This window comes from Hipposideros armiger, unplaced genomic scaffold (genome assembly GCF_001890085.2).
Source record: "Hipposideros armiger isolate ML-2016 unplaced genomic scaffold, ASM189008v1 scaffold_587, whole genome shotgun sequence".
Lineage (NCBI taxonomy): Eukaryota > Metazoa > Chordata > Mammalia > Chiroptera > Hipposideridae > Hipposideros > Hipposideros armiger.
This window is the reverse complement of record NW_017731937.1, coordinates 313473-338679: the sequence shown is the minus strand read 5'-3', so window position 1 is coordinate 338679 and position 25207 is coordinate 313473. Positions and strand designations below refer to the sequence as shown.

Genomic DNA, 25207 nt, shown 5'->3' with positions numbered 1-25207 from the left:
TATAGTCCATCAGGAAGATTTTCAGTTGCTAAGAGTGATTAAAAGAAAAAGAACATGCAGAGATTTCAGTTTTACTTGAGCATTACATGAATTCAAAAATTCAATATTGAGGATAGCTACAGGCAATTTCTGCCCATCCTGAGTATCTGTAGTAATATTTCTGCAGTACTTGACATTAATAGCACAAAGAAAACAAACGGGAAGTTTTTCATTCATCCTTTACTTAGGATATTTATCGGTTACATGTTATAATGACACTTCCAAATTAAGAAAATGTGACTTTAAATCTAAACAATACACTATTCTTAGGCGGACAAAAGGGATTTCCTTCCTTTATTTTTATTTTTGGATATATCAATTTGTACTCCTCATAAGATGCCTGGCATTAAACAAGAGTTTTTTTCCCTCCTGTTTCCAAAATCCTTTCTCAGTCACCCTAGATGATCAATCACGAGCCCAGTTAAAGGCAAACAGTTAACATGTACAATACATAATCACATTTCCCAGCTGAATTTTCTTCCAAATGGCATTTTTGGAAATTAAAATCACAAACTAAATCCAGGATCAGCAAGTAGCTGCTGGGTGATGAGAAATTTAAACTTTAAAGCAACTATGTAATTAGTTTGGTAACTTTACTTCATAACTCAAACCTAGTAAAACAAATTAGAGGTGAAAAAAATCCCGATAATTTTAACTTATGATGTGGGACTATATGCATATGTATGTATATATGTATGCTCACATTATAAATTTGTGTTCTTTTTCCTTTTTGATCACCTCATCCAAGATCAAGAGGAAAAACAGTAATTCAATTACGAGTCAGGAACTGGGCACAACTTTTAAAAAAATGTGAACAGAATGTTTCATTATATGGTGTTACAATAAATGCTCTATAAAAGTTGTCAGCTGAAGCCTTAGATAAGAATAAAGTCTGTTTTGAGAATAGCACTTATCGTTGCCCAAAACAGTTCAGAAAATACTGCAGATTATAAGATATTCAGCTTGGACTACAGTAGATAACTGGAAAATGTTCCTCAAATTTTAAAAAGGCAAAGTACATTTTTCTCCATCTGCTAAATTACTGCACTTTTTGCATTAAGAATGTTATCCAAGTTTTCTAAAATAAGAACTTTGAGTTTAAATATCTCTAAAATATGCACTTTTTAAAAACAATACTGGCACGAGATACGTTTGCAAAATTATCCAGGTTTAGGTGAAAGTAAACGAAAACCTTGACAAGGGGAAACCTTGAACACTATTCCTCTTTCCCCATATGAAAAGTGCACACATGTGCAGAATATTTACAGTAAAATGAACACATTACCTGGTTTCTAAGGCACACTGTTTATAACATCTAAAGTGAGATTTATTTGATGAACTGCATTAAGCCCTTAGAATAACATTTGCTGCAATTCAGGTAGAAAGAGGCAAATATTCATGTAATATGTTAGTCTGTAGTCAAAAAAGATATTTCAACTAAAATGTCAATCCTCACATCTGAAACCACTTAGACATTACTTATGTAGTATTTGGGAAAGTTTCTGTATAGACTGACATACAGTGCTCAAAGCTTTAGAGGGTTACTTAAACTCAGTTCTCTTGTTCAACAATGCCTCATTCCCACTACATAAAGCTTGGTCTCCAGATCCAGCCAATGCCTGCCTTGCATTATGTCATACTTCTTTGGTACCACATAAACTGATTGTGTTATAAAAGGCCTCTAGATCACTTGCTTCAAATGTTATAGCTGGTTTCATTGATGTTCCAGGAGCAAGGGAAGCCTCTCCAATAATTCTCAAGTTGATAAATTTGATTTTCCAAGTATTTTCCACAAAAGGACAGCGGATGAGTCCAAATATTTGTTCAAAAATGCCCAAACAAGTGTTCCCTCGGTGGACGGTTCCAGCAACTCCAACCATAACTAGGCCATGGGGAGAAGAAGCACATTTTAGTCCATGGGAATCTAGGTTGGGACTGAGAAAAAGATATTCTTCTTTCACTAGTGATAGCAGACGAAGGCTCACAATTTCTGCCCCATGGTACTCTGTCATATTTTGTTCAGATGTGTTGTAATAAAACCTAAGCTTGACATCATGCCAGAAGTGCTGTGGCCCCCACTCATCCTGAGGTGGTCCCAGAAAAGGATTCTGAGAATTAAGAAGTTCAAAGAACCAGTGACAGAACTGTACTCCTAATTGACGAAAATCAACTTTTTCAGCTTTATCTTCTTTCTTCTGCTGATTAAGATAAATACAAAATAAAACCGAGGTTAATTTTCGTATCTATTATTCTATAGCTGGTTTCAGTACTAAGTTTTAATGTACTGCTTATAGGCAGAAGGGAATGAACTACATGTTAATTCACTGAACTCATCACGCATAGTAAATTCTTTCGGCAAAAAGGGGAAAAATCATTTTCCAATTTCCCAGCTTAAACATCTAGAAATTCAGCTAAGAAATTAAGGTTTAACAAAGCCTCTTAAAATATCAACATGAACAGTTAGTAACAACTTTTGTAAAGCATTTTCTCCTGATTGTGGCAATGGTTCCACAGGTGTGAAAGAAAATCTGTCAAAACCTTCAAACTACATGCTTTAAATGGATATATTCTGCAGCATATGAATCATACCACAAGAAGTTGACAATAATCATTTTCACTATATACTTCTAATATGTTTAAAATAGGTTATTTCCTATGATTGTGATAAATTTTACACTATTATCTGTTTTACTTCAAAGAAAATGTTATTGCAAAACTATATCTGATAAGCTAGATTTTTATTCATCTATTTATTCCATAGCATAATATCTCATTTATATGGCATGAGATCTTATATTTACTGAGCATCTGCTATTGAATATACTGAGCTCTGTGGTTGGCACTTAAGTGCTAATATTTCCTTCTATATAGAAAGAAAAGAGGGCTCAAGAAGGTCAAATTATTTGCACAAGTTCACACCTAGTATGTCACAGAACCTAATTTGAAGTCGCATCTGTATGATTTCAAAGTCAACGTTCTTTTCAGTGGTACATTAAGAAAGCCCTTAGAAGATCCTTTCCTAATGTAAAGGCAAATAATTCTCACTGTAAAACACATAAATTCAAAGTATGTGGTATATAGTTTAAAAATGTGTCAATGACCTAGAAATTCATTCAATCAATATTGAAATATTGATACAATGTAAAGTGGAGGTATAAGGAAATAGGAACAGCCAATGTCAGCCGGAGGAAATTACAACAGAATTTTTTCCTAGATTAAAAAAAAAGAAAAAAACCTAATGTAAAAAATATTTAAGTTTCTTTCATGGAATTTTTGAGATTTAATACAAAAGAAAGTTTTCAAAATGTCAAAGAAAGCCTTAAATAGCATTCTTTTAAAGTAGAAAAAATTTAGAGATCTAGAGGCTAAATTAAAATTAAACTGATCCTGCAGTCTATTCACCTTCTTTAAAAACATAACAGTCCTCACTTGATAAGGATATAAAAACTTTTTTTCCCTCACAAATCAACAGAATATTTCATATACATTGCTAAATGTCAGAAATTGTGTTTCTTACTGTTTTCTTACTGTTTCTTACTGAAATTATGCTTTACTGGTGGTCTTCCTTTAGGATGCAAAAGATATGAAGTAAAGCTAAAATTATTTAAAAATATATTAACCATGTTACCCCAGATCTAGGATTTTATCTAAAGAGTCAGAGACAGAACTATGGTTCAGGATATAATCATAAAATCTATTTTACCTGTTGAAAGAGTCTAATGTCCTGAGAGGTCTTAACTGGCTCTGGTGTTTCCTTCAATTTCAGTTGTAATTGCCTTTTCCAGTAATCCTTTGCATGCTGAATAAGACTGTGTTTTTCAGTAGCTGGAGGTATAATAACCCCTTGTGATGCCAAGTATTTAAATATGATATCTCGGTGGACTTTTTTACGCCTCAGAAGTTCTTCTCCACTTTGACTGTATGCTAATATTGCACGAATAGCATCTAGAAGGAAATTGTAAACATTAAAAAAATCATGAGTCACTTGTAAATTTGTCTAGGGTCAGCAGAAACTCCACCAAATAATATTTATGAATTCTTGTCATGGCATTACTGCTTTTGCTTGAGATGGTAATCATTTTTAAAAAACAGTAAGTGGGTGGGCCGGCCGAGTGGCTCAGTTGGTTAAGCCTTTGCTTAAGAGAAAAGAGCTCTGAGCAACAGGGTCACTGGTTCAATTCCCACATGGGACAGTGAGCTTCGCTGGAGCTGAGCTGCCAACACATGGCAGAATGGCTTAGCTGGTGAGAGCACATGCTCCTAACGACAAGATTACCTGTTAGATGGTGGGCTATGCCCACCCGTGGCTGGGACAGAACTCGACACCTTGAGCTGAGCTACCGCCCAGATGGCTAAGTAGATAGAGTGTGCGCTCTTAACAGCAAGGTTGCCGGTTCGACTCCCGCATGAAAAAATGAAAAAACAAAAACAAAAACAAAAAACCAGTAAGTGGGTTGTCAGGTTTGGCGTTTTAAAAAAATTTTCTTTATGCTTTAAACTTCCCTAATATTCCCTCTTCCTTTCACTTCTCTTAAGTTGAAGTAAAATTTTAGCATTTTCTTTTAAAGCATGGTTTAAGAAAAAAATCTGAGCCAGCCAGAGAAAAAATTGTTTTTCTCTAATAAGGCCAATGGACCTAAATTCAATTACAATACCTAAAAACGGGTAAAATTACAACATTTTAGATGCACAAGGACTTTTGGTTCAATCTCTTCATTCTACAGATAATGAAACTTGAGGGTCCATGAGGTATCAACAATTTTACTTTTAAGAAGTGGCAGAACCCAGACTTGTATATTTCTAATTAAAAAAAATTTTATATTAAACAACAGACCAAAAATTATTTTTAATGTATAAGGTATACAGCATAGCAATATGATGAACTCCCATGTACACTCCATGCAGGAAATTACTAATATCTTTGAAGATACTACAATAGTAATTATTGGGTCGTCAGAAAGTCATGATGTATTTTTCTATGTTTTTCAATGCAAAAATGCGTCATGACTTTCCCAATAGTATAGACATAGTAAATTACTAATATCTTTGAGACCATCATTTTACCTCTCCCTACTTAACACTATTCCCTCTCTCTTCCCACTCATCTTACAGGTAGCTATTATCCTAAATGTTGTTTATCATTCCCTTGCTTTTCTTTATAGTTGTACAGCGTAACTATATTTCCCTAAACAATACAGTTTGGTATTGAATATTCTATAAATTCAATCCATCAATGTAGTCTTCTATATTCAGCTTTTCCCTTAATCTTGTTTCTGAGGTTAATCGATGTGAATATATGCAGCTCTAGTTAATTCATGTTCACTGTTGTACCATAGTTAATTATATGCCTATATATCACAAGGTGCCGATCCTTGTTTATAGACTTCTACTGTGTATCCAATTATAAACACTATTACTTTCATACATGTCTCCCCGTGCATAGAGGGCCAAGCAGCATGAGCATCACCTAGGAATTTGTTAGAAATGTGGAATTTCTGGGCCCACCCCAAAACTACTGAACCAGAATCCGCACTTTAACAAGATCCTGAGTGATTCATAGGCACATTCAAGTTTGAGAAGCTCACATATAGAATATGTGTGTAGAAGTAAGCAAATTTTCCATTTCAGGAGATAATGTCAAACATTTTCCAAACTGGCAGTTCTAATTTACACTCCTCCAGCAGTTGTCAAAAGGTTGCTTTACATGATCACCAGCACTTGAAGTTTATACATTCAGTTTTTTGTCAATCTGGTAACAGAAAAGACCGTGTGTTTTGGTTTTCATTTCACTGCTTTCTAAAGTTCCTTTTTCAATGTTTATTAATTTTTTTCCTCTCTGAGAAACGTCTTCAAATCTTTTAATAGTTTTGTACTGGGAAGTTTCTTTTTCTTACCTGTTTTTAGATCCATCAATTAGATCCAGCATTTTGATCTATTATAAGTTTAAATTCATTCACCTCGTCTTTAGAGGTGATTAGCATATAAACTATATAAATGCTGAACAATTACATTAAGTCTAAAACTATTTTCAGTCCAAATGCTCAGGAATTTCTTCTTTTAATGTTCATGGTTCGAAGTTTCAAATGAGAGATTTTCTTAAATGGCAACAATGTATCTTTGACTTTATAAGTAGAGAAACAGTTTTTAAAAGCAGAATCTTGTGGATAAGTCATATACTAATACTTTTCACAGTTTAAAGTAAAATCCAGCACGTTTAAAATAAAACTAGCCAGGTGATATACAAAATGAAATAAACGTTTAAGCTACTCATTGCATTTTTATATGGATTTAGGCTGAATATTAATAACACTTGAAATTTGTTCTACTGAAATGTTTATTTGGCTCTGAAAGTAATCTATTCCTACTACACGAAATCATCTCAGTAAAAAAATCTAGGTCCAAAAAAAAGAAATAGATTCAAACTACCTGCTTTTATTACATTAGTTGTTTTACCTAGGAGACTGATAACAAAATGTTTGCTATCCTCCTCGAAGCTTGATGAAAAATGCCTGAGCAGCAGCTGACACGCCTCAGCTGATCGAAACAAAACGAAGACACCCTGGTTCCCCGGAAATTTATTTTTTTTAATAACTATTCACGTACTCTGAATCCTCAAAACAAGCATTTGTCTCTAACACTCAATGGATAAAACCTGGGAGTAGCGCCGTTTTCCGGGAAGCCACCGCCGCCGGGCAAGGCGCAGCGGGACCGCCGGAGGCTGCGTCGCGGCGGCGGCCGAGGTTCCCCAGGGCTCCGCCCCAGCGCGGTCCCGGGTAGGTCAGAGGCGAGGCCTCGCACCTCCTCCACCCCGACGCTCCCGCAACCTGGGAGCCAGGTGAGGCCTGGGGAGGGACGTCCGCCCTTGGGGAGAAGGGTCTATCCTTACCTTGGCGGTCCTCAGGCTGCACCAGGCGGTTGGTGATAGTGTCACATAGGGCCATGATCTCGTCGTTGTCCAGTAGGCCAAGCAGGTTACGACAGCCCTCTCTCTCTGGGTAGCTAAGCCCCGACATCTCGACCCCTGGGAAGGGGGGAGAGGACGACGCCAATAATGTCGCTCCTTTAGGCCCACGGGGCCGGCGCCTTGGCAACAGGTACCGGAAGTGCCTTTCCTGTTCTTCGCCACTAAAGGGTCTCGGGTATTCCAGACCCCCTGGGCGGAAGTGGTCGCCAATGAGGCAATCAGGAAACGCGGTGCTCCAACTTGTGGTTCCGGGCTGGCAGGGGAGGAGTGGAGTCCCACGGATCTCACTTTAGGGCAGCACCGCGTTTACACCGAGAACATCGACCTTCCACAAGAGAGCTGGTTGCGGAAAGCGAAACCCCGGACTCCTCAGGAGTTCCTTCTAAAGAGCCAACCGGGAGCGCTGCGCAGGTGCGTGGAAAGCGGGCGCCCTCAGTGTACGACGAGCTCCCATGATGCCGCGGGGCCGGCCAATGGAGGCGCCTCCTCCACGCCCGCCGTCCACTGTCCCCGGGAACGCTTGAAAGTTTTCAGCGGCTATTTCTGAGTTGGGTGCGCTTGTAGTTTGATATTCTTAAATACATATTCCTGTTAAAATAATTTGGTTTTAACACTATACGATGGAAAATTTTTTAAGTCACCTTTCCTATGCCACGCGGGGCCACCTTTGGCCGACTAGCCTCAAACAGGCTGAGATGGGCTGTGGCTTCTGTTCCGGTCCTCGCGGGCTTGGTGGTAGGCGGGGAGCCATCGCGTAGCAGTTTAATGTTGGGGACCCTGGAAGCCAGATTGCGTGGGTTTTACTCCGCCATTTACTAACAGTGACCGTGGGCAAGTTCTTTAGCCTTTTGTCCATCAGCTTCCTATCTCGAAATGAGTCTTGGAGAGCTACCTACCTCATGCGGTTGTTGGTGAAGGGTCGGGGGGCAGGGGGAGAACAGCGCCCGGCCCTTAGAAAGAGTTCAATAAATATTAGCTATTTTTATTACTAGTAATATCACAGCAATCCACATTCAGGAGAGGGAAACTGTGATGCTTTGCGGGACCAAGTCTGGATTAGGAATCATGCTTAAAACACTTGCTTCCTTCTCCTTCCATTTTTAAGCGTGTTTGAGATTTGTGAACATTTAATTAGGGTATTGCCAGTTAGTGGCTGAAATGTACACATCCGCAGATCTGGTGAGCAAATTTAACATTTAAAAAAATAACAGCTAAATATCAGTTATAAAATATACCGTAAATATAGTCTTTAAAACAAGTATTAGTGATGTGGACGAAAAACATCCAGCCTCAGAGAAAACTTGTAAGAGTTGATTTGAGCCAAGCTGTCGACAATTGCTTGGAAGCAAAATCTGAACGGATTGAGAAAATGCTCAAACAGCTTATTTTATACATAAAATCAAAGGAGGAAGGTTACACAAAATCCACTGGTGATAGATTAAGGGGGTGGGAGAAAGCAAAGCGGGGAAATGTCTGGGGTTTTGGATAAAAGTACATTGGAGAGACAGGCACTTCTTTTACATAGGTGGGTGCAGGACAGCTAACAGTTTGCTTTTTACAGCACAGACTAATCAGGAAACAAGCATAATAATAAGGAATTTTGCAGTTTCCAGCTCTGGTCGGGTAAAAGGATTAAAGATGTTATCTTAGGTACAAAAAGACAACAAACAGGCCCACTGAAAAGGCACAGATTAACTTAATGAAGGAAGTTGATGTGTGACTTCCCTCCGTGGCCCATTTAGTCATGAATTTTTATTTATTTATTTATTTTTTTATGCTCATGCCATTTTATGTGGTTATTTTTAGTCTTCTGAGCTTGCCAGGTTTAACCTGTGGCCCCTTTTCCATCCACAGAAGCATGGTTAATCTAATTTGCCAGTGGACGTTATTTAGGGTATTTTACTAAACAGATACCAATTCTTCATTTTTTATTAAGCATTAATGAGTGCCTACTATGGTAGGTAATGAAGATTCAGAGAAATGACACAGGCCTGCCTTCAAGGAACTTTTGAGAGTTTGGCAAATAAAGAGATGACAAGCTCATACTGCTGGTGTAGGACCACACGGAAGGCATGCCCAACTTATTCATTCATGCATTCATTCATTGATTCATAAAATGTATTTATTGAGCACCTAACTTAACTACTTGCTAGGCACTGTTCTTTACGCTGGGAACAAATGCAAGTTCTTTGGAGCTTGCATTCCAGTGGGAGGAAAAAGACAATAAACATATAAGAAACTGTGTACTATGTCAGGAAATGCTATGGAGAAAAATACATTAAAAGGAGGGTGACGAAGAGGATGTTGCTATATTATATGGCTATCAAGGAATGCTCTAGGGGACACTGAAGGAAAGACCTGAAGAAAATGGGAGCGTGAACCACAGAAGAGTGTCTAGGACAAGCAACAGTAGAAGTTATGAGGAAGGAACAGAGGGCTTGGCATGTAGGAAGGAGGCCGGGAGGCTGGAGCAGCTTGTGCAAGGAGGAGGCGACAATGAGCAGTGAGGTTAGAGTCGTAGTCAGGATTGATCTAGAGCAGGGTTTCTCAACCGTGGCACAGTTGACATTTTGGGCAAGATAATTCTTTGCTGTGGGGGCTATCCTATGCATTTTAGGATTCCTAACAGCATCCCTGGCCTCTACCCACTAGATGCCAGTAACACCTCCTTCCCCCAGTTGTGGATACCAAAAATATTTCCAATTTGCCAAATGTTTCCTGGGTGGCAAAATCACCACAGTTGAGAACCACTGATATAGAACCGCCTGTCCAAAAGTGCTTTCGAGCTGATGAAAATGTTGTATCTCTGTGCTGTCCGATATGGTAACCACAAGCCACATGTGGCTGTTGAGCTCTTGTAATATGGCTAGTACAACTGATGAACTTAATTTTAAATTTTATTTGAATTGTAACTAAGTTTTAATAGCCACATGTGGCTAGTGGTTACTGTATTAGATAGTGCAGACCTAGAACCTGGCAGGCCATTATAGACTTTGGCTTTTATTTTTACCTGTCTTCATTTCCCGTTTCTCAGTGTCACTTCCGACTAGTCACAGTGGTATTTGTTCCTTAATCTTGCCATGTTAGGTCCTTGCCTCAGAGCCTTTGCTCTTGCTATTCTGCCTGGCACAGTCTTCCCTCAGATGCCTGAATGACTCTCTTTCCCTTCATTCAGGTTCATGGTCAATAATCACCTTGTCAAAGAGGACTTCCTTCATCATTCTGTTTAAAATGATCACTAACAATGCCATACTGACTTATACCTTCCCTACCCACTTAATTTTTCTGCATAGCACTTATATGTTTGTTGCCCTCCAGTAATGAGTTCTGTAAGCCAGGGGTTTTTATCTTTTTTATTTTTATCTTCTATTACAGAGCTTATTACAGAGCACAGTATGTAATAAATATTTTTTAAATAAGTGAATGTGTTGTAAAGCCATTGGGGGATTTGAAACTGGAATGGCATGATCTGACTGGTTTTAAGCTGGACCATTTTGGGCTGCTGGTGTGAAGAACAGACTGAAAGAGGGCAAGAGGAGACAGGGAGCCTAATTAGGAGACTACTACAATATTCAGGTGAGAGAAGGTAGTGGATTGAGTTAGAGTGGAGGACATGATAACAAGTGAGGGATGACTACAAGGTTTTGGTTTGTGCAAGGGGAGTTACCATTTCCTGAGAGGAGGGAGACAGGGAGAAGTAGATTTCAATTAAGAAATCAGTAATTTTCAAGAGCGATTCAAGCTTTCTGGAGAAAGTGGTGATGCCCAAGAAGGATTAAGCAAAAAATAAGGGGAGGGGCAGAAAGACGGTGAAGAATTACAGGTAAAGGGAGCAGTAGTGGAAAAAATGCATGGAAAACAGCATAGCTGGTTTTGGCTGAAGCCAAAGACCGTACAGAAGCTGTAATATGAAGAGAAATTATAACAGTAAGGGCTCAGCATCAGGCCCTTCACAGTTTATTCTTGTAACCTTCTAGCAATAACAGCTCTCCCCTATTAACAGATGTGGAAGTCTGAGTTCAGTGGGATGCACTTAATTGCTTGAGGCTCCACAAGTGTAACTGTCATGCTGGAATTTGAATACAACTGTTCCCCACACCTCTTTGAACTGTTTCCATTAAATCGTGTTCTGGTAGTTTTTTTTGCTTAATGCTTTTTGAGAAAAAAAGTTTTCCAGATTAGAGTGGTTTGGGGTATTAGATCTTACTATTAAAATATCCATTCACCCAAAAGCAGTCCATTAATAGGGGACTTTTTAAAATTTCCTGGAAACTGCAAGTTACTAGGAAGGCTCTATGAATTTAAGGGGAAATGGTATATCTTTCTAGGGAAATATAAAGAAACTTGCTGCTTTAAATTGGTGGTTTTCAAATGTCAGCATGTACCAGAATCAACTGGCGGACTTGTCAAGAGGCAGATTGGTCCCCAACCTGACCAAAATTTAGCATTTCTAACAAGTTCTCAGGTGATGCCAATTTTGCTGCTCTGGGACCACTCTAAGAATCCCTGCTGGTAGAAGAGAATGAAACATCAGTCAGCTATATCTGTGGCCAACTTCACCTTTTGTCTGAAATCAAGCCAGTCTGGCTTTCTCGATTTAGATATATTAAATCCACTCATGTTCTACATTTGCAGGGAAAACTTTGTGGCATTATGGTTTTAGAAGAACACATCTGAGTTTTCAATTCCACCTATTTATTAGCTGTGTGACTTCATTCAGGTTATTTAACCTTTGGGAGCCTTAGTTTCTGAAAGCAGTGTTCTTACCTGCCGTTGTTTAACAATTACAGATTACACATATAAAGTAGCTGGTACACAGTAATTTAGCAAAGCAAGCAGGCATTTCTTCTCTTGTGTGCAGCACCCATAAACAAGGAATGAACTTCTCTCCCACTGTTTTTATTCCATGTACTGCTGCCTCTATTTCAAATCTTGATATATAGCCCAAACTTCTCTGTTATCATTTGATTCTTGAAATCAGTATGGATCTTATATTACGCTATGAAAAACAACCTAATTTGTTTATCTTGAAGGGTACTTAATATTTGATTGCTTCCCAGAACTCCTCAAGTTTCAGAAAAGAAAAATGTAAAGTGTAGATAACCCCAGTAACTTGATCTAAAGACCTCAATACATTTATGTAATAGTCTAAGATCATATGACCATAAATCAGACTGAGAATTCTAGATCTCAGTTCTAGAATGCTTCAATAACTTTCTCATAGTGTTTTTTAAAGCATAACATTTGTAATATGTGCGAATCACTGTATTTAACACAGCATCTACGCTTTCATTTGCAGTCCTACCTCATCACATTAAAGAGCTACTTTTTCTACAGCAGCCTCGTTTTTTCTAGTTCCAAGTTATAGCAAATAGTGTAGGGGTTTTCCTTGTTTCATGAACCAAACAAGTAGGAGCCCTCATGTCCAAGACCTCACTTTTAGATACCGATTAATTGGCTTAGACATTTTCCCACTGAAATGCTTTTATAGGTAGTAATTTTCATCATTCATATCTTATTTCCAAGTGACTTCACAGTCTTTGTTTTTTTTGTTTTAAGTTCCACCAAGAGGCTCCTCATCTTTGAAGAATTACCAACGTAGAGAAATCCATCCACTGTCTGGCTTTTCAAGAGCTCTCACATTTGTCTTCCACCTAAGTTTGCAGAGGGCACTATCTCACACTGAAACCATTTACCTGAAATGACTTTAGTAACCACTATTCTGTTAATGTGCAATTCCTGCATATGGACATTAGTTAAAATAATTTTTAAAAGAGGTCTATTTTATGTAAATTTTTCTTTTTCTCTATATTATAGTTTTCTAAAATCAATCTGAATATAGTAATATTAACTGAAATATCTCATTCTTTTATGACACATAATAAAAATGTCTTATTTAATATATACTTTAAGTCTAATTACTGTTGAAGCATTGTGCTACATAAAATTGAACACTTCATTACCAACAAGGACGTTTTATTGAACAAATCTATGTACAGTACAAAAAATTTCTTGAAATGAGACACTATTGTTGATTTATTGCAGTTCAATGGCTCAGTTTTAATTTGTACTCTTATAAAATGCAAAGTAAAATAATTTAATGTTCAACAAGGAAGCACAAATTTCCTTTCTTGCTGAATCTGTAATCTTTCACATATTAACAATTCCAAAATGCATATGCAGCATTTAGTCATTCTGAAAAGGTGTTTTACAGTACCAAATAAATTAAAAAATAAACACTATCATCCCTTTTAGGTTTTTCATCCATACAACAGTTTAAACCAAACATGAAAGGCGTAGGGCCAAACCTTCAAGTGATTTGAGAAGAATCGCAAGTTCAATGTTATAAATTATCTACGCATATAATTGGTGGTTTAAGAAAAAAAAAAAAAAAGAATATGGCTAAAGCCCAAAGTACCAGTGTCCTTGTCCACGGAGATTCCTTTTCTACTTCCTCCATAATATCTGAGCAGCCAAAATTTCGATTTGCTACTTTCTTGACCTTATTAAAACAGCAGAAAGTTAATATTTACTGTTTTGAAGGAGATTTTTATTTAAAAACAAAGGATTGAAACTTGGTCCATTTAAAATAAACACATCCTCAAAATAGGAGTAGAAAAGAAAAAGAAGAATCTAAAAAATAAAGTTTTCTTTTCTTTTGAATCTCAAATTAGAATGGTTGGAAGTGTATACATCCTCTAAAAGCAAACTGATGTGTTTGTTTTATAAAACATACATAAAATGTACACTCTTTCAATAGTAATTATTTGAGAAGTATATAAATAGGTTAGAACAGTGTGGTCAAATAGAATTTTATAAAACATTCCTTGACTTAGTTATGTATAAACTGATTTGATCTCAGTCTTTCAGAAATAGTTTTTTCTTAGCAACACAAAACAGAAATAAAACCTCAAATTAAAAAAAAAAATAAGTGGAGTATGTTTAAAACATCTTGGTATGAACTGCAAAATGAATGAAAATAATTTGCAGACATGGATTTATGTTGATAGAACTTACAAAAAATAGTTATTTAGTTGTAATTTTAAACTTCTAGAAAATGCACAAAGCAGAAATTATATTTCAAAGTCATTGTCCAAGTTAACTAGTTTCCAAACAGACTTTTTATTACATGACATATTTTAGACTGAACTGAAACAACTCAAGTATTATATTTTTAGTATCATGAAGTATGGAAACATTCATTTTTAAGTTGACCTTAAAGAATTTAAAAATCTACTTGTTATTTAAATGTAAATTCCACAGCCTAATGTAGGCTACATAAAAAACAAAAACCTGAATTTGATTGGAATGGATTTATGACTATCAATTGCATAGTAGTGAATGCCCAGGATAAACTCATAAAACTGGGAAAATTTTTCTCAGATGTCTGATCTATCATGACCTAGAAATCCTAATAAAGTCTGGATGCTACCCTAGTAGAAATGTCCCACTTGCTTGGTAACTTCATTCAAGCTTTAATATCGAAAAATTTATAACAGTAGGGTCTGATGAGATTATCTATCTGCTTTGAACAAAAATGTGCCAGTTGGAATAACTGGAATATTTGGTTGACATTTGTACATTAGTAGCTCAGTTTTTGAAGAATTCGCCTTTGCATTTTTGTTCAATTTTTTCCCTGCTATAGATTAACATGCTATTAGGTAAAAAGAGGTCTTTAAGCTTCCTTTTTTAGAGTATGTCCAAGTGGAACACATCTGAGAGGGTATTTTAAAACACATTTTTTGTTTTAACGATTTATTGACTATTAAGTTACAGTCTTCCTTAGGAAAATTACTGGTCATCAAGGAAAATGAATGCATCAATATATCTTATTGTGTTCTTGCTGTGCAAATTTTTGGTAAATATTTCCTTTTGTATATATAAAAACATTACTATTCAGACCAAATTCATCACTAATAAGAAAGCATGAGAAGTATGGCTTATTTTTATAATTAACTCCTAATTGAATAAAACCAATTATTTCTTGACCTGATTATTAGCTTACATATTTTTTTACAGCCAGTTATTTTTATAGGACGATACTTCGATAACTCACATTAATGTCTAAAGGACCTTACTATGAATCATCAAGCAATGTCCTAACACTACTCTATATACAAATAGAAATATCCCAGTGTGCTTATACCATTATTCACATTGAGGAATTTCAATTCAGTGTTTTCCTTCAACTAGATAGCCTTTAATGGTCTTAGATTCCTTCCATCTCTTCCCAGAGTTACTGATGGTTTTTTCTACTTAATTGACATTGCTACCTTTTAAATATAACTCATTGGTATTATAAAAATGGCAAGTGAAAGATTCTATCTAAGCAGTGTTGTTTTGTACTTTTTATTTTCAATGCTGGCATGCCATTCATTGAAATTTGACCTGTCTACTCAATCATCTGGAAAGAAGTTACAACCTTTTATGGACAGTATTGGTGATAAATCAAGTTATATTTTCATGTATCAGTTTCTAAATTATAATAAACCAAATAGTAGCATTCCTTACACCATGTTTGACCAGAAGGGAGGACAAGAAAACAAATCCCATAAAATACTTTTAAGTTGTTTATTGTACACCAACCCATCCCCTTTTTAAATAATGGATTAACTTTCCTTTCTGTAAGGCCATAGCTGGTTTCTTTTTCTGACTAAGTTGCCTGAACATGTTTCTAACATAAGCGAAACTGAGCATGCTGCTATCAATCATCGTGAACTTTTTTAAAACTGGTTTTCTTGGATAACTGGTACTTTGGGAGTTTTGTAATAACCCTTTTGGAATCTAAACCAGCACATCCCTTCTGTGAGTTCCTTCTAGACAATGTGCTTTGTCTTCATCTTTAGTAATCCGAGACCGCTCTAAAATTAAGGCCATCAGGGACATAGCAAACTGAAGATGCGTTTCTTGTAGTGCTTTTTTCACACTACTGCTTGATCAACAGATCTTTCTGAAACACTTTTTATCAGGCACCTGTAAAACAGAACATGTCTGTTAATTCAAATTTTATAGATGTTCAACTGTAATTCTAAATCAGATTCTTGTTTATTTATACCGTTACTCATTCAAAAAATACTGACATCAATAGAAAGGCAAACTCTTTTGCTCAAATTTTATTTTTCAGTTATTTTTTTAGTCTCTTTTACTTGTTTTTGTAATAGAAGCTCAACATCACTTGGTTTATATTCTGGCATTCAGATGAAAAACTATCATAATTATTTTGTTTCTAGAACTTTATTACACAAAACTTAGAATGAAGAAAAGCCTCAAATATAGTGAAGGAGTACGAAAAACCTGAGTACAGGTTCTGGCTTCCACAAGTTCCTAGGCCTGTGCCTATGCCAATTACTTAACCTATGAGTTTCAGTTGCTTGCTCTATAAAACAGGAGTAACAATATCATCTTATAATGGTTATATAGATTAAAGGAAATGATGTATAGGGTAGTGCCTTGTTATCTGTGCTATACAAATGTCAATTTTTTTTAACCTTGAAGACCTATGGCATGTTCTTTTTCTACAGATATACCTACTGAGAAGATAGAAGACTTACTTTCATCATCTGAATCAAATCCAAAGAGTGTCTGACATTTCTTTTGTGCAAGGTGAGCCTCAAGTGCTTCTGCATTACAGTAGGTTGTCAGGCATTTACCACATCTTAATCTTTTCATTGATTTTTTACAAACATTATCTTGATCAGAACAGGGATCTATTTTATCAGTCAGAAATTTTCTGCGTTTTGGCATACTGAGGTACCGTTCATCAAGGTAACTGGGAGGCAATGGTCTGACATATGGCTTTGATAAAATTAAGCCATATGAAGTCTGTTCATTCGTCACATTTGGTTTGGAAGGTGCCTGAGATACTGGCAGGGTACTGTGTTCTTGTGGTACAACACTGGATAAAATGGAACCGTTTTCTGTCCTGATTCTATTTGTACCAATTTTCAAAGCAGGATCTGATGAAACTAAAGGTGTCTGCTCTATTCCACTATGTCCATTGACTAAATCACTAATACTACAATTATTTTCAGAATTTGGCTCTATGTCAGGCATCTTTTGGTCTATCAAGCTTATTTCAGAAACAGTATCATCAGAATGTTCATTTCCATTCTGAACTAAACTGTCTGTTTTCTTTTCCATACTTTCTAGACACGTCTTTGGTTCTGTAGAATGTTTTCTTGATTTGCTAGTAGAAACTGGCAGACTAATAGCTTGTTTCTCATTACTTGATGAGTCTTTTTCCTGATGATTAGGATTTGAGTCTGTAAGAACATCCCAAAGAATTGTTTCACTTGGTTGTGCAGAAGATTCTGGTGTTTTACTTAAATAGTGCTGGGCTTCATGTTCATATAGCAGAGGAAGATCTTCAAAAAGCTCATGGCATTCTGGAAAACTACACTGCGCTTGAAATATCCTGTGACTTTTTGTGTGCTGAGCAAGCTGGAATGGCAGCTTAAATGACTCATTGCAATTAAAATGCAAACAAAAGTATACATTTGGATAGCTGTGTCTATTAAGGTGATCTATAAAATGCTGAGAATCTTCAAACTGCCTTTGACAGAATTTACATTTTCCCTTGCTCCACTTCATTACCGTCTGCCGCACATTTAAATCAGTTGGGTGTACAGTCCTTGCGTGTTTATTTAGAAATCCAATTCTTTTAAATATTCTGACACAGCCAAGGGCAGGACACCTAAAGTTTCCTTCTTGATCTGTAGCATATATGTCTTTTGGATGGCAAACAGTTCCATTGATTTTATGAAGCACTGACGTTTCCTGATTCAGGTCATAATCATCTTCATAATCACCTTCTTCATCCTCTTCCTCCTCATAGTCATCCTCACATAGAGGTAAAGGCTCCAATACATTATTTAAAGAAGTATCGGGACTGCCATTTTCAGTAACGTTTTCAGTAACATCTTCTGATACACTTACAGGAATTTCAGTGAATTCCGCCACATGCACAGGGATGACTTCTTGGTTCCCATCACTGCAAACATCAGTAGCCTGCACTTCCAAATCTTTCTCAGAATTCCCGTTTTCAAATGAAATGAAATTGGAACAATTTATTTCTTCCAAAGCAGGGATTTCCTGATCCTCCTGTTGAGCTGCAGCAATCTGCTGTCTCTGTATTTTCTTAACATGATTCTTTAAATGCTTCTGCATAAGTCCTCTGTTTCTAAATTTCCTACCACATATTACACATGAAAAACTGCCCTTTTTCTGATGAGCCTGAGCATGTCTTACAATGTGACCACCTAGGAATTCCTTGTTACATAACACACACCGATGCCTTGGGACGTTGTGATCTACTTTGGAAGCATTAGAAGCAGTAAGGTTTTTCTTTGTGTGACTATGACCTTTAGGTTGCACTCCAGCTATGTCATTAGGATCAAGCTCTCCAGTGCTCTGATATGTAAGAAAGTCAAGCCTTTCATCTAAACCTTGCTGTTCTAGTGCCCTTTTCAGGTTACCTGTAGACTTTTCCAGTGTAGTTTCATTTAGAAACCTAACCGCTGATTTATCGCTCAGTAATGCTACACAGTTTTTCTTAATCATTACAAAGTTCCAGAATTCGGGATCAAAAAACAATCCCTTTTTCAAAATTGGAAGTAATTCAAAACGAACACGATTTTGAACACTACTGGTGCCTTCATTATACTCTTCATCTGGATGTTTGTAAAGCTCTTCAACAATATGATAAGCTTCCAAGGAACGCTCAAGAAAAAATATTGAGAGTGCACAAATCCTGAGGATCTCCAAATCATTTGGCAAAAAATGTGCAATTGTTTTATAAATCAGACATTTAGTTTTGGGATCATCATGAAGGTCCAGCTGTAGAGCACAACCACATATTTCAACACAAATTTGTAAGCCTTCTTCTTCAACCTGTAAAAAGAAAAAATATTACTACTAAATACCTTTTTAAAAAATATTACATTAACTAGTATATCTTTTTAAAATACAACTCTGAAATGAAAGCTAAATAAACCCAGTATTCCAAATGTGCAATTTTTCTCAATGGGTAGCCTTAACTCCTTTTTTAAATATATAATTAAATCTTTCTTGAGAAAAATCTGGAAAAATAGCGTTTTTGCTTTCAATTTATTTAATTTTCAAGTTTGTCAAGCCCTACTAACCATAATACAAACTGCTTCATAAAGTTATGAAGATTAAAGTTTCTTACAAATCTAGACCCTGTTTATTATTTAAGTACCAATCTCACATTTTGTTGAAGAGTTAAATTTTATGTATTTAAACACATTTCTTAATTTTTATGTTAAAAAATAACTAGTTTTTTTAAAAAGCTTTGCTTATGGAAACTTTTTCATAAAGCTGCATTAAATAATATTACCTATTTTTACTTACATAATATCCAAATAAAGGGAGAAGTGTAAGCCACATGAAGAGGGCAATTACAATCTTTCAAAATTTAATAAGGTATCAGAATAGTGAACCTACTGGAAGTTACGTGAAAATTATTCAAGCCTTGAAACTGTTACTAATGACTCAAAGATAACTCCATCAGCTTTTACTCGAATTTGTTGTTACCCCATGCTAATTCAAGTGCTTTGGAATAATCTAAATGCTTGTTTAAATAGAAAGATACAAAAGTAATATGTCTTTAAAATTGTGTGTGTGTATATGCATGTGTGCACGTATGTGTACATACTGCCTGCCGATTGTGCATTATAGATGACAAGAGAGGAAGACTACCTTACCATCCTCATGTCTTCTTAGTCCCTTACATGCTGTGTAACCCTGCGTAAGTCCTTACAGCTTAACAAGCAGACCTTAACTTTGCACATCACACTCCCACTTTATCTAGCTGGTAAATCCCTATCTCCTTCCTGTTCATTCTTTGAGAATCAGTTCTCCTTTGAAAGTTTTTCTCACCATTCATTCTGGCCCTAGGGTAGAGTTAAACATTCCCTATTTTTCCCACTGAGAATAACTAATACTTATTTCTAAAAAGCATGTATATATTGTTTTATAACTATCTGTTTTATAACTTTGAATTCTTAAATTCCTAGGAATCACTTTGAGTTCCTAAATAATACAACATCTCCTTTTTCTGTATCTTCCTATGTTTAACATAGAAGTTGGCATATAGTGATCTTTGAGCAAATGTTCACAGAATTAATGGGATCAGATCTATTCCACTGACTATAGTTTTCTCCTATAAAGCCATCATTTCCAGCTTGGAATCCTTTTCTAAATTCAAATTTCCTATTTCTAATCATCTGTTACAATAAGATATTCCCATCTAGTTTGCCAGATATAACAAACTCAAAATTTACTGCTTCAAAATAATTCCTTTTCTTTCTCTGAAGTTCTGTCTACATTCTCTTTTGAATCATGAAGTTATAATCAACCCAGTTGCCCAAGTTTAAAAATTTCAGGATCACCACAAAGGACAAAAGGGAACATGATACTTCCTTACATGAAATTCTTTAACGATTCCAATATTATTTATGGACTGAAGTTCCAACTTTTAGTGTAGCATTCAAGTCCCTTAGAATCTCCAGCATGCCCCCCACCCTCCACCTCCTGTAGTCCCTCCTATTATTTTGATCTCTTACACATTCCCCCTAGGTTTCACTGCTACCCTATTAATGCCATTGGACAGCTGTGAGAAACAAGTAATAAAACGAGGCAAAAGTGCTCTGTAAAATTCAAAATCTTCTACAAATGTTAGTATTATCCTCTTCTGTCATTCAAAACTCAGCTGAAAGCATCTTCCTCTGTAAAGCCTTTTCATATATGCCATCTGTGCTGTCTTCTGAACTCATACTGCATTGTCTATGCCTCTTTTCACAGTACCAAGGCATATGAATGATCTATTTCATCAGATAAAAATATTTAAGTAGAGTGTAAACAATTAAGCATATTTTTAATATTTATTTCATCTTTGAATTTTTCCTTTTATAATGTATTCTTAGGTTGATCAGACTTGTGAAAATAAGAAAGCTTTATGATAATTAGCTGATCTCCACCTATACTGTAAACTTTCTATAACAAAGTCTCAATAATTTGGTGCAAATGAGAATCATACTTGTATGTAAAAAATATAGATACATCTTTATTTTTTTTAAAGTTTTACTGGTGATTCTGATGCACTTCAGATGTTGAAAAGTGTTCTATAGCACAGTCTGTTTGATTTTCTCCCCTTTTTTGGTGTGGAGAAAGGTTAACTTTGACAATGCGTTTGAATTACATTTCACTATTTAATAACGAAGCTATTAATGCAGTTAATAAAATAAATAGGAAACAAAACAAACCAAAAAACCCCCACAGCCTGATACAATGCTGCCAACGTTATATCATGGGACTATGATCACTAAATGGTCATACATCTAATGAGTGATGTGATAATGAATGTGGTAAATGCATAAATACATAAAAAAATAAAACATATTCTTTGAAGGATGCCTCCTTATATACTTAAAAGTAACCCACATAAAAATTCAGTGAAAATGTAGGGTAGGTTTATCTTTCCTATCTTTGTATTCTAACTTCTGTTACTATTTGAGGGGAAAAAGTTAAAGGATCTGCAGATCCATTTTCATGTCTATGTAAGAGTCATATGTAGAATTGTACTCACTTGCAAGTGGCCCATGAAAAACTTGCTTCAGAACTATTGGGTTGTTGGAAAAGTCATGACATATTTTTTCTGTTTTTAGTTGCAAAAATGCGTCATGACTTTTCCGACAACCCAGTATTTATAAAAACAGGTAATGGGTTTGTATTACTTCAAATACACACTTTAAAATTTATCCTTAAGTTTCAAAAATGCCTCAGTATTCATGGTTTCTTTTCACTTAAAAACCAGACTTAAAACAATGAACTGTATTTCTCTATGACAGTGAGCGGGTATTGCCTATAGATATATAAAGTTCATCTGCAAATCAGTTATGATTCTACAAACAGGACTTAGGATAGTGTTAAAAGTGACAAACTTATTTAATTATATGAAAAAAGAAAATTGCTTCTTGGAAGAAACTGTTACCATATTAAATCTTAAGTAACACTAAATTCACTTTTTTTCCTCTGACTTTTCTTAGTTATTTTCATTTATGTATATCCTATACCATGTTGGGAGTTTGAGGTTGACGGGAGAGTAGGGTGTAATATATGGAGAATGTGGCCTTAAATTCCTCCTTCTCTGCAATTTTATAATCAAATAAATATGAGATTATCATAAGAGATTCAAGTTCCAGTCAACTGTCATTTAATTTTCATTTAAAATGAGGGGTAAATATATCCTATTTACCTCATCTTTAATGATTTTCATGAAAGGAAATATGACTCTCACATTAGTTGCTGTTCTTAAAAGCTGGTAGCATTGATCTACAAAAACTTGTTTTGAAGGATTAGACTTAAGCTGAAGTTTACTCCATATGAAAATCAACTCCCTGTAAATGAGAAAAAAAGAGAAATATCAAAAATACAGTTTATTGAAATACAGACATTACGTATCTTTTGCTGATTTGTAGTGCCCTGGCTGAGATGTGTACAAAGTGGGCATAAACGGATTTTATGTTAAATCCCAAGCTACTTCTGCTACCTATATGGGACTAATAGAATCTGGGGGAAAAGATCAGAAATTGCAATTTTGCAGTGGTAAGGGATGACTTCTATCATATACTGACAAATCTAAGGCATCTCTAGTACTTGATCAAAACAAATTCTAATCCCAGTGTACTAATATTAATGATACTATTTAAAAAAATAAATTTTGGCCATTAATTAATATCCTACTTGCAAAATTAGAAGTTAATGCAGACTTTCTGTGAAGAAGAACTGGTTCATATTTTTATTTTCAATATATTAAGATACCAAAGACTACAGGTTAAAGGTGTAAGTATATTACAGTACTAATTCTGAAATGTTTTAGATTATCTGCTCTTCCATTAAAATGCAGTACTTTGAAATATTCGGCAAGCTCTGGACTATTTAAAGTGTTTCACAGGTAGATTCTTTTCTAAAATATGGCCAAGGTTATTAGATGAACAGGTTAAGAGCAGTGGGTTTTGAGGCAAAGAAAATCATAAGATAATTGATATATTTGGATATCACATTTTAGTAAATTAGAATTCTTTTAATGTGTCATTAAAGTTACATAAAGCATCACAATCTAAAAAATATTAAAATAATTGATGAAAATGTTAAAAAAAAAAAAGTGATTTACTGAGAGTAATGTACTTTGAGCCCAGCACATACAACTATTAAATCTAAGGGCAGCTTGACTATCACAAAGGTGCAGTCTACTTAATACAGAAAACAAAATGATGGCAAGCAACACATTGGAAGTAAAACCAAAGTTCCACCTCCTTTTTGTACTAGCTGTGTGGTATTCGTAAGTGTTAGTCTACCACCCACTTTTTTTTACACACATGATCCCTTAGAAAACTCACTGGATTTCACACCTTGCTCCCAAATCTCTAGCTCTGACTTCTTTACCAATTTCCATGTCTGGGTATATTTCAATTTCGATTGCTTTCTATCACCTTATCCCTCTTAAAATAAATGATATTCCTGTAAAATTATCTTTTCCTAAATCAGTCAATGACACTAAACATTCCTCTGTTTGGTTCTAACCTGATTATTTTCCATAGGCTTTACATTTCAATTAGATTTGCCCCCACAGCCATACCATTCTTTCTCAATGCTAACCACCTTAAACCCCTTTAATTTTACGTATGTACTTCTACAGGGTTGCTCAACTGATGTTTCCAAATTCCAGTCAAGATGGCACAGTAGATAAATGCTGTGCTTACCTTCTCTCATGACAACATCAAAATTACAACTACAAGCAACCGTCATTGAGAATCCCCTAAGACCTTGCTAAACCAAAGCCCTACAACTAAGAACATACAGAAGAAGACATCTAGAGACTGGTAGGAGGAGTACAGACGTGGAACGGGCTGGTCCCACACCTGCATGTGATCATTAAAAATCGGGAGGGATATCTCGGCTGTGGAGGTTCCCCCCACCCTGAGGAGCGAGAGGTCCCAGCCCCACCCCTACCCAGGGTTCCAGTGCCGGGGAGAGAAATCCCCATAATTTCTAGTTGTGAAAAACACCAGAGATTGTGACTGAGTGAGACGGAGGGCAGCTGGAGTTCCAGCCACATCTCTTAAAGGGACTGCACAAGGACTTACTCTGAGCTGGGGCAGCAGTGCTGGGGCAGCAGCTGAAAAGGCAGCAGGGCCATATGGTGGGGAACTAAGTAGTCTGGCTTGGGACAGGGGCTGGAGGGGCAGCTTTCTGCTGGATGGAGGAGCTGGCTAAGGCCATTGTTTCTTTGTTGAGCCCTCCCTTCTTCCCAGTGTGCAGATGCAGGCGGCTGCCATATCTGAGTCTCTGCTGTGCATTGGCCACGCCCTGGTGATTTGAGATTCCCGCCCCTGCCCAACTTTGGGATACACTAAAGCTTCTTCCAGTGGCTTTTTTGTACAAACCACCTGCCTTATCTCATACTGCAGACTTTCCTAGGATCTCTCAAAGGTTTGCAGAAACCTGACAAGCAGCATCTGGCTTGAGTGTGTCCTGTAATAGAGCTAGTGCTGAGCAGCCGTAAGCCCTGCACTATGGCAGGCGGCCTTAGTTTGCAGCTTGGCCTCTCGAGGCACTTCTAAGCACGGCACGGGCAGCAGCCATCTGCGGATTTTTTTGTGGCTCCTACCTGGTAGCCCAGGGTAGGGCACGGGCTGTGGCTGAACTTAACCTGCAGCGGATCCCCTCCAAGGATCCCTGGTGAGCTGGCGCCCCTAGTACCCAGCTTCTAAACGAGCTGGAGCATCACCCAGCCGCCTCCAAGAATGACACACTCAAGGGGCAGATTGGGCGGGCACCAGAGCCCTGCTGAGGCAGATCCTGCTCTGTAGGGTCAGCCCCTGCACCACACTCCTCTACTGTAGTCACAGCCAGTATCACGACCAATGAGCCAAAGAGTCAGTCCCTCCCATTGACATACAAACAGCAACCAAGGCTCAACTATAAGAGGAGGGCACACACAACCCATAAAGGGGACACACCTGGAGTGCACAGCTCAGGTGACCAGGAAGACTGTGTGTGCCACTGAGCACCCCAGCACACCTACTACATAAGGCCACTCTACTAAGATTGGGAGAGAAGAAATATCAAACCTACATAATGCATAGAAACAAAGACAGAGAAGCAGCCAAATTGGGGAGACAA

The 25207-nt window shown here is 36.6% G+C and overlaps 2 protein-coding genes and 1 long non-coding RNA gene across 7 annotated transcripts in view; 1 reads left to right on the top strand and 2 right to left on the bottom strand.

Moving 5' to 3' along the window:
• Positions 1–201: 201 nt before the first annotated feature.
• Positions 202–7399, bottom strand: CUNH3orf38 (chromosome unknown C3orf38 homolog). Of its 2 annotated transcripts, none has more exons than XM_019624395.1 (3): positions 6926–7399; positions 3743–3984; positions 202–2234 (listed from the first exon to the last, which is right to left on the bottom strand). In XM_019624395.1, the coding sequence occupies exons 1-3, from the start codon at positions 7050–7052 to the stop codon at positions 1674–1676; spliced, it is 930 nt and encodes a 309-aa protein (XP_019479940.1). In that variant the 5' UTR covers positions 7053–7399; the 3' UTR covers positions 202–1673. The 2 variants fall into 2 exon arrangements, with proteins under 2 accessions (XP_019479940.1, XP_019479939.1); XM_019624394.1 differs by having other exon boundaries at positions 202–2237; positions 6926–7397.
• LOC109371717 (uncharacterized) lies at positions 7325–23929 on the top strand. Its single transcript, XR_002121914.1, has 3 exons — positions 7325–7414; positions 16525–16606; positions 23721–23929. It is a non-coding gene; the product is annotated as an uncharacterized LOC109371717 (long non-coding RNA).
• The window catches only part of ZNF654 (zinc finger protein 654), a 79520-nt gene continuing 69793 nt past the window's right edge, over positions 15481–25207 (bottom strand). For 2 of the 4 annotated variants that reach the window (XM_019624390.1, XM_019624393.1), the window contains 2 exons: positions 22278–22419; positions 15983–18892 (listed from right to left, as the gene is read on the bottom strand). In XM_019624390.1, the coding sequence (XP_019479935.1) occupies positions 16487–18892; positions 22278–22419 (2548 nt within the window). In that variant the 3' untranslated portion in view covers positions 15983–16486. The other 2 variants (XM_019624392.1, XM_019624391.1) reach the window with 2 other exon arrangements.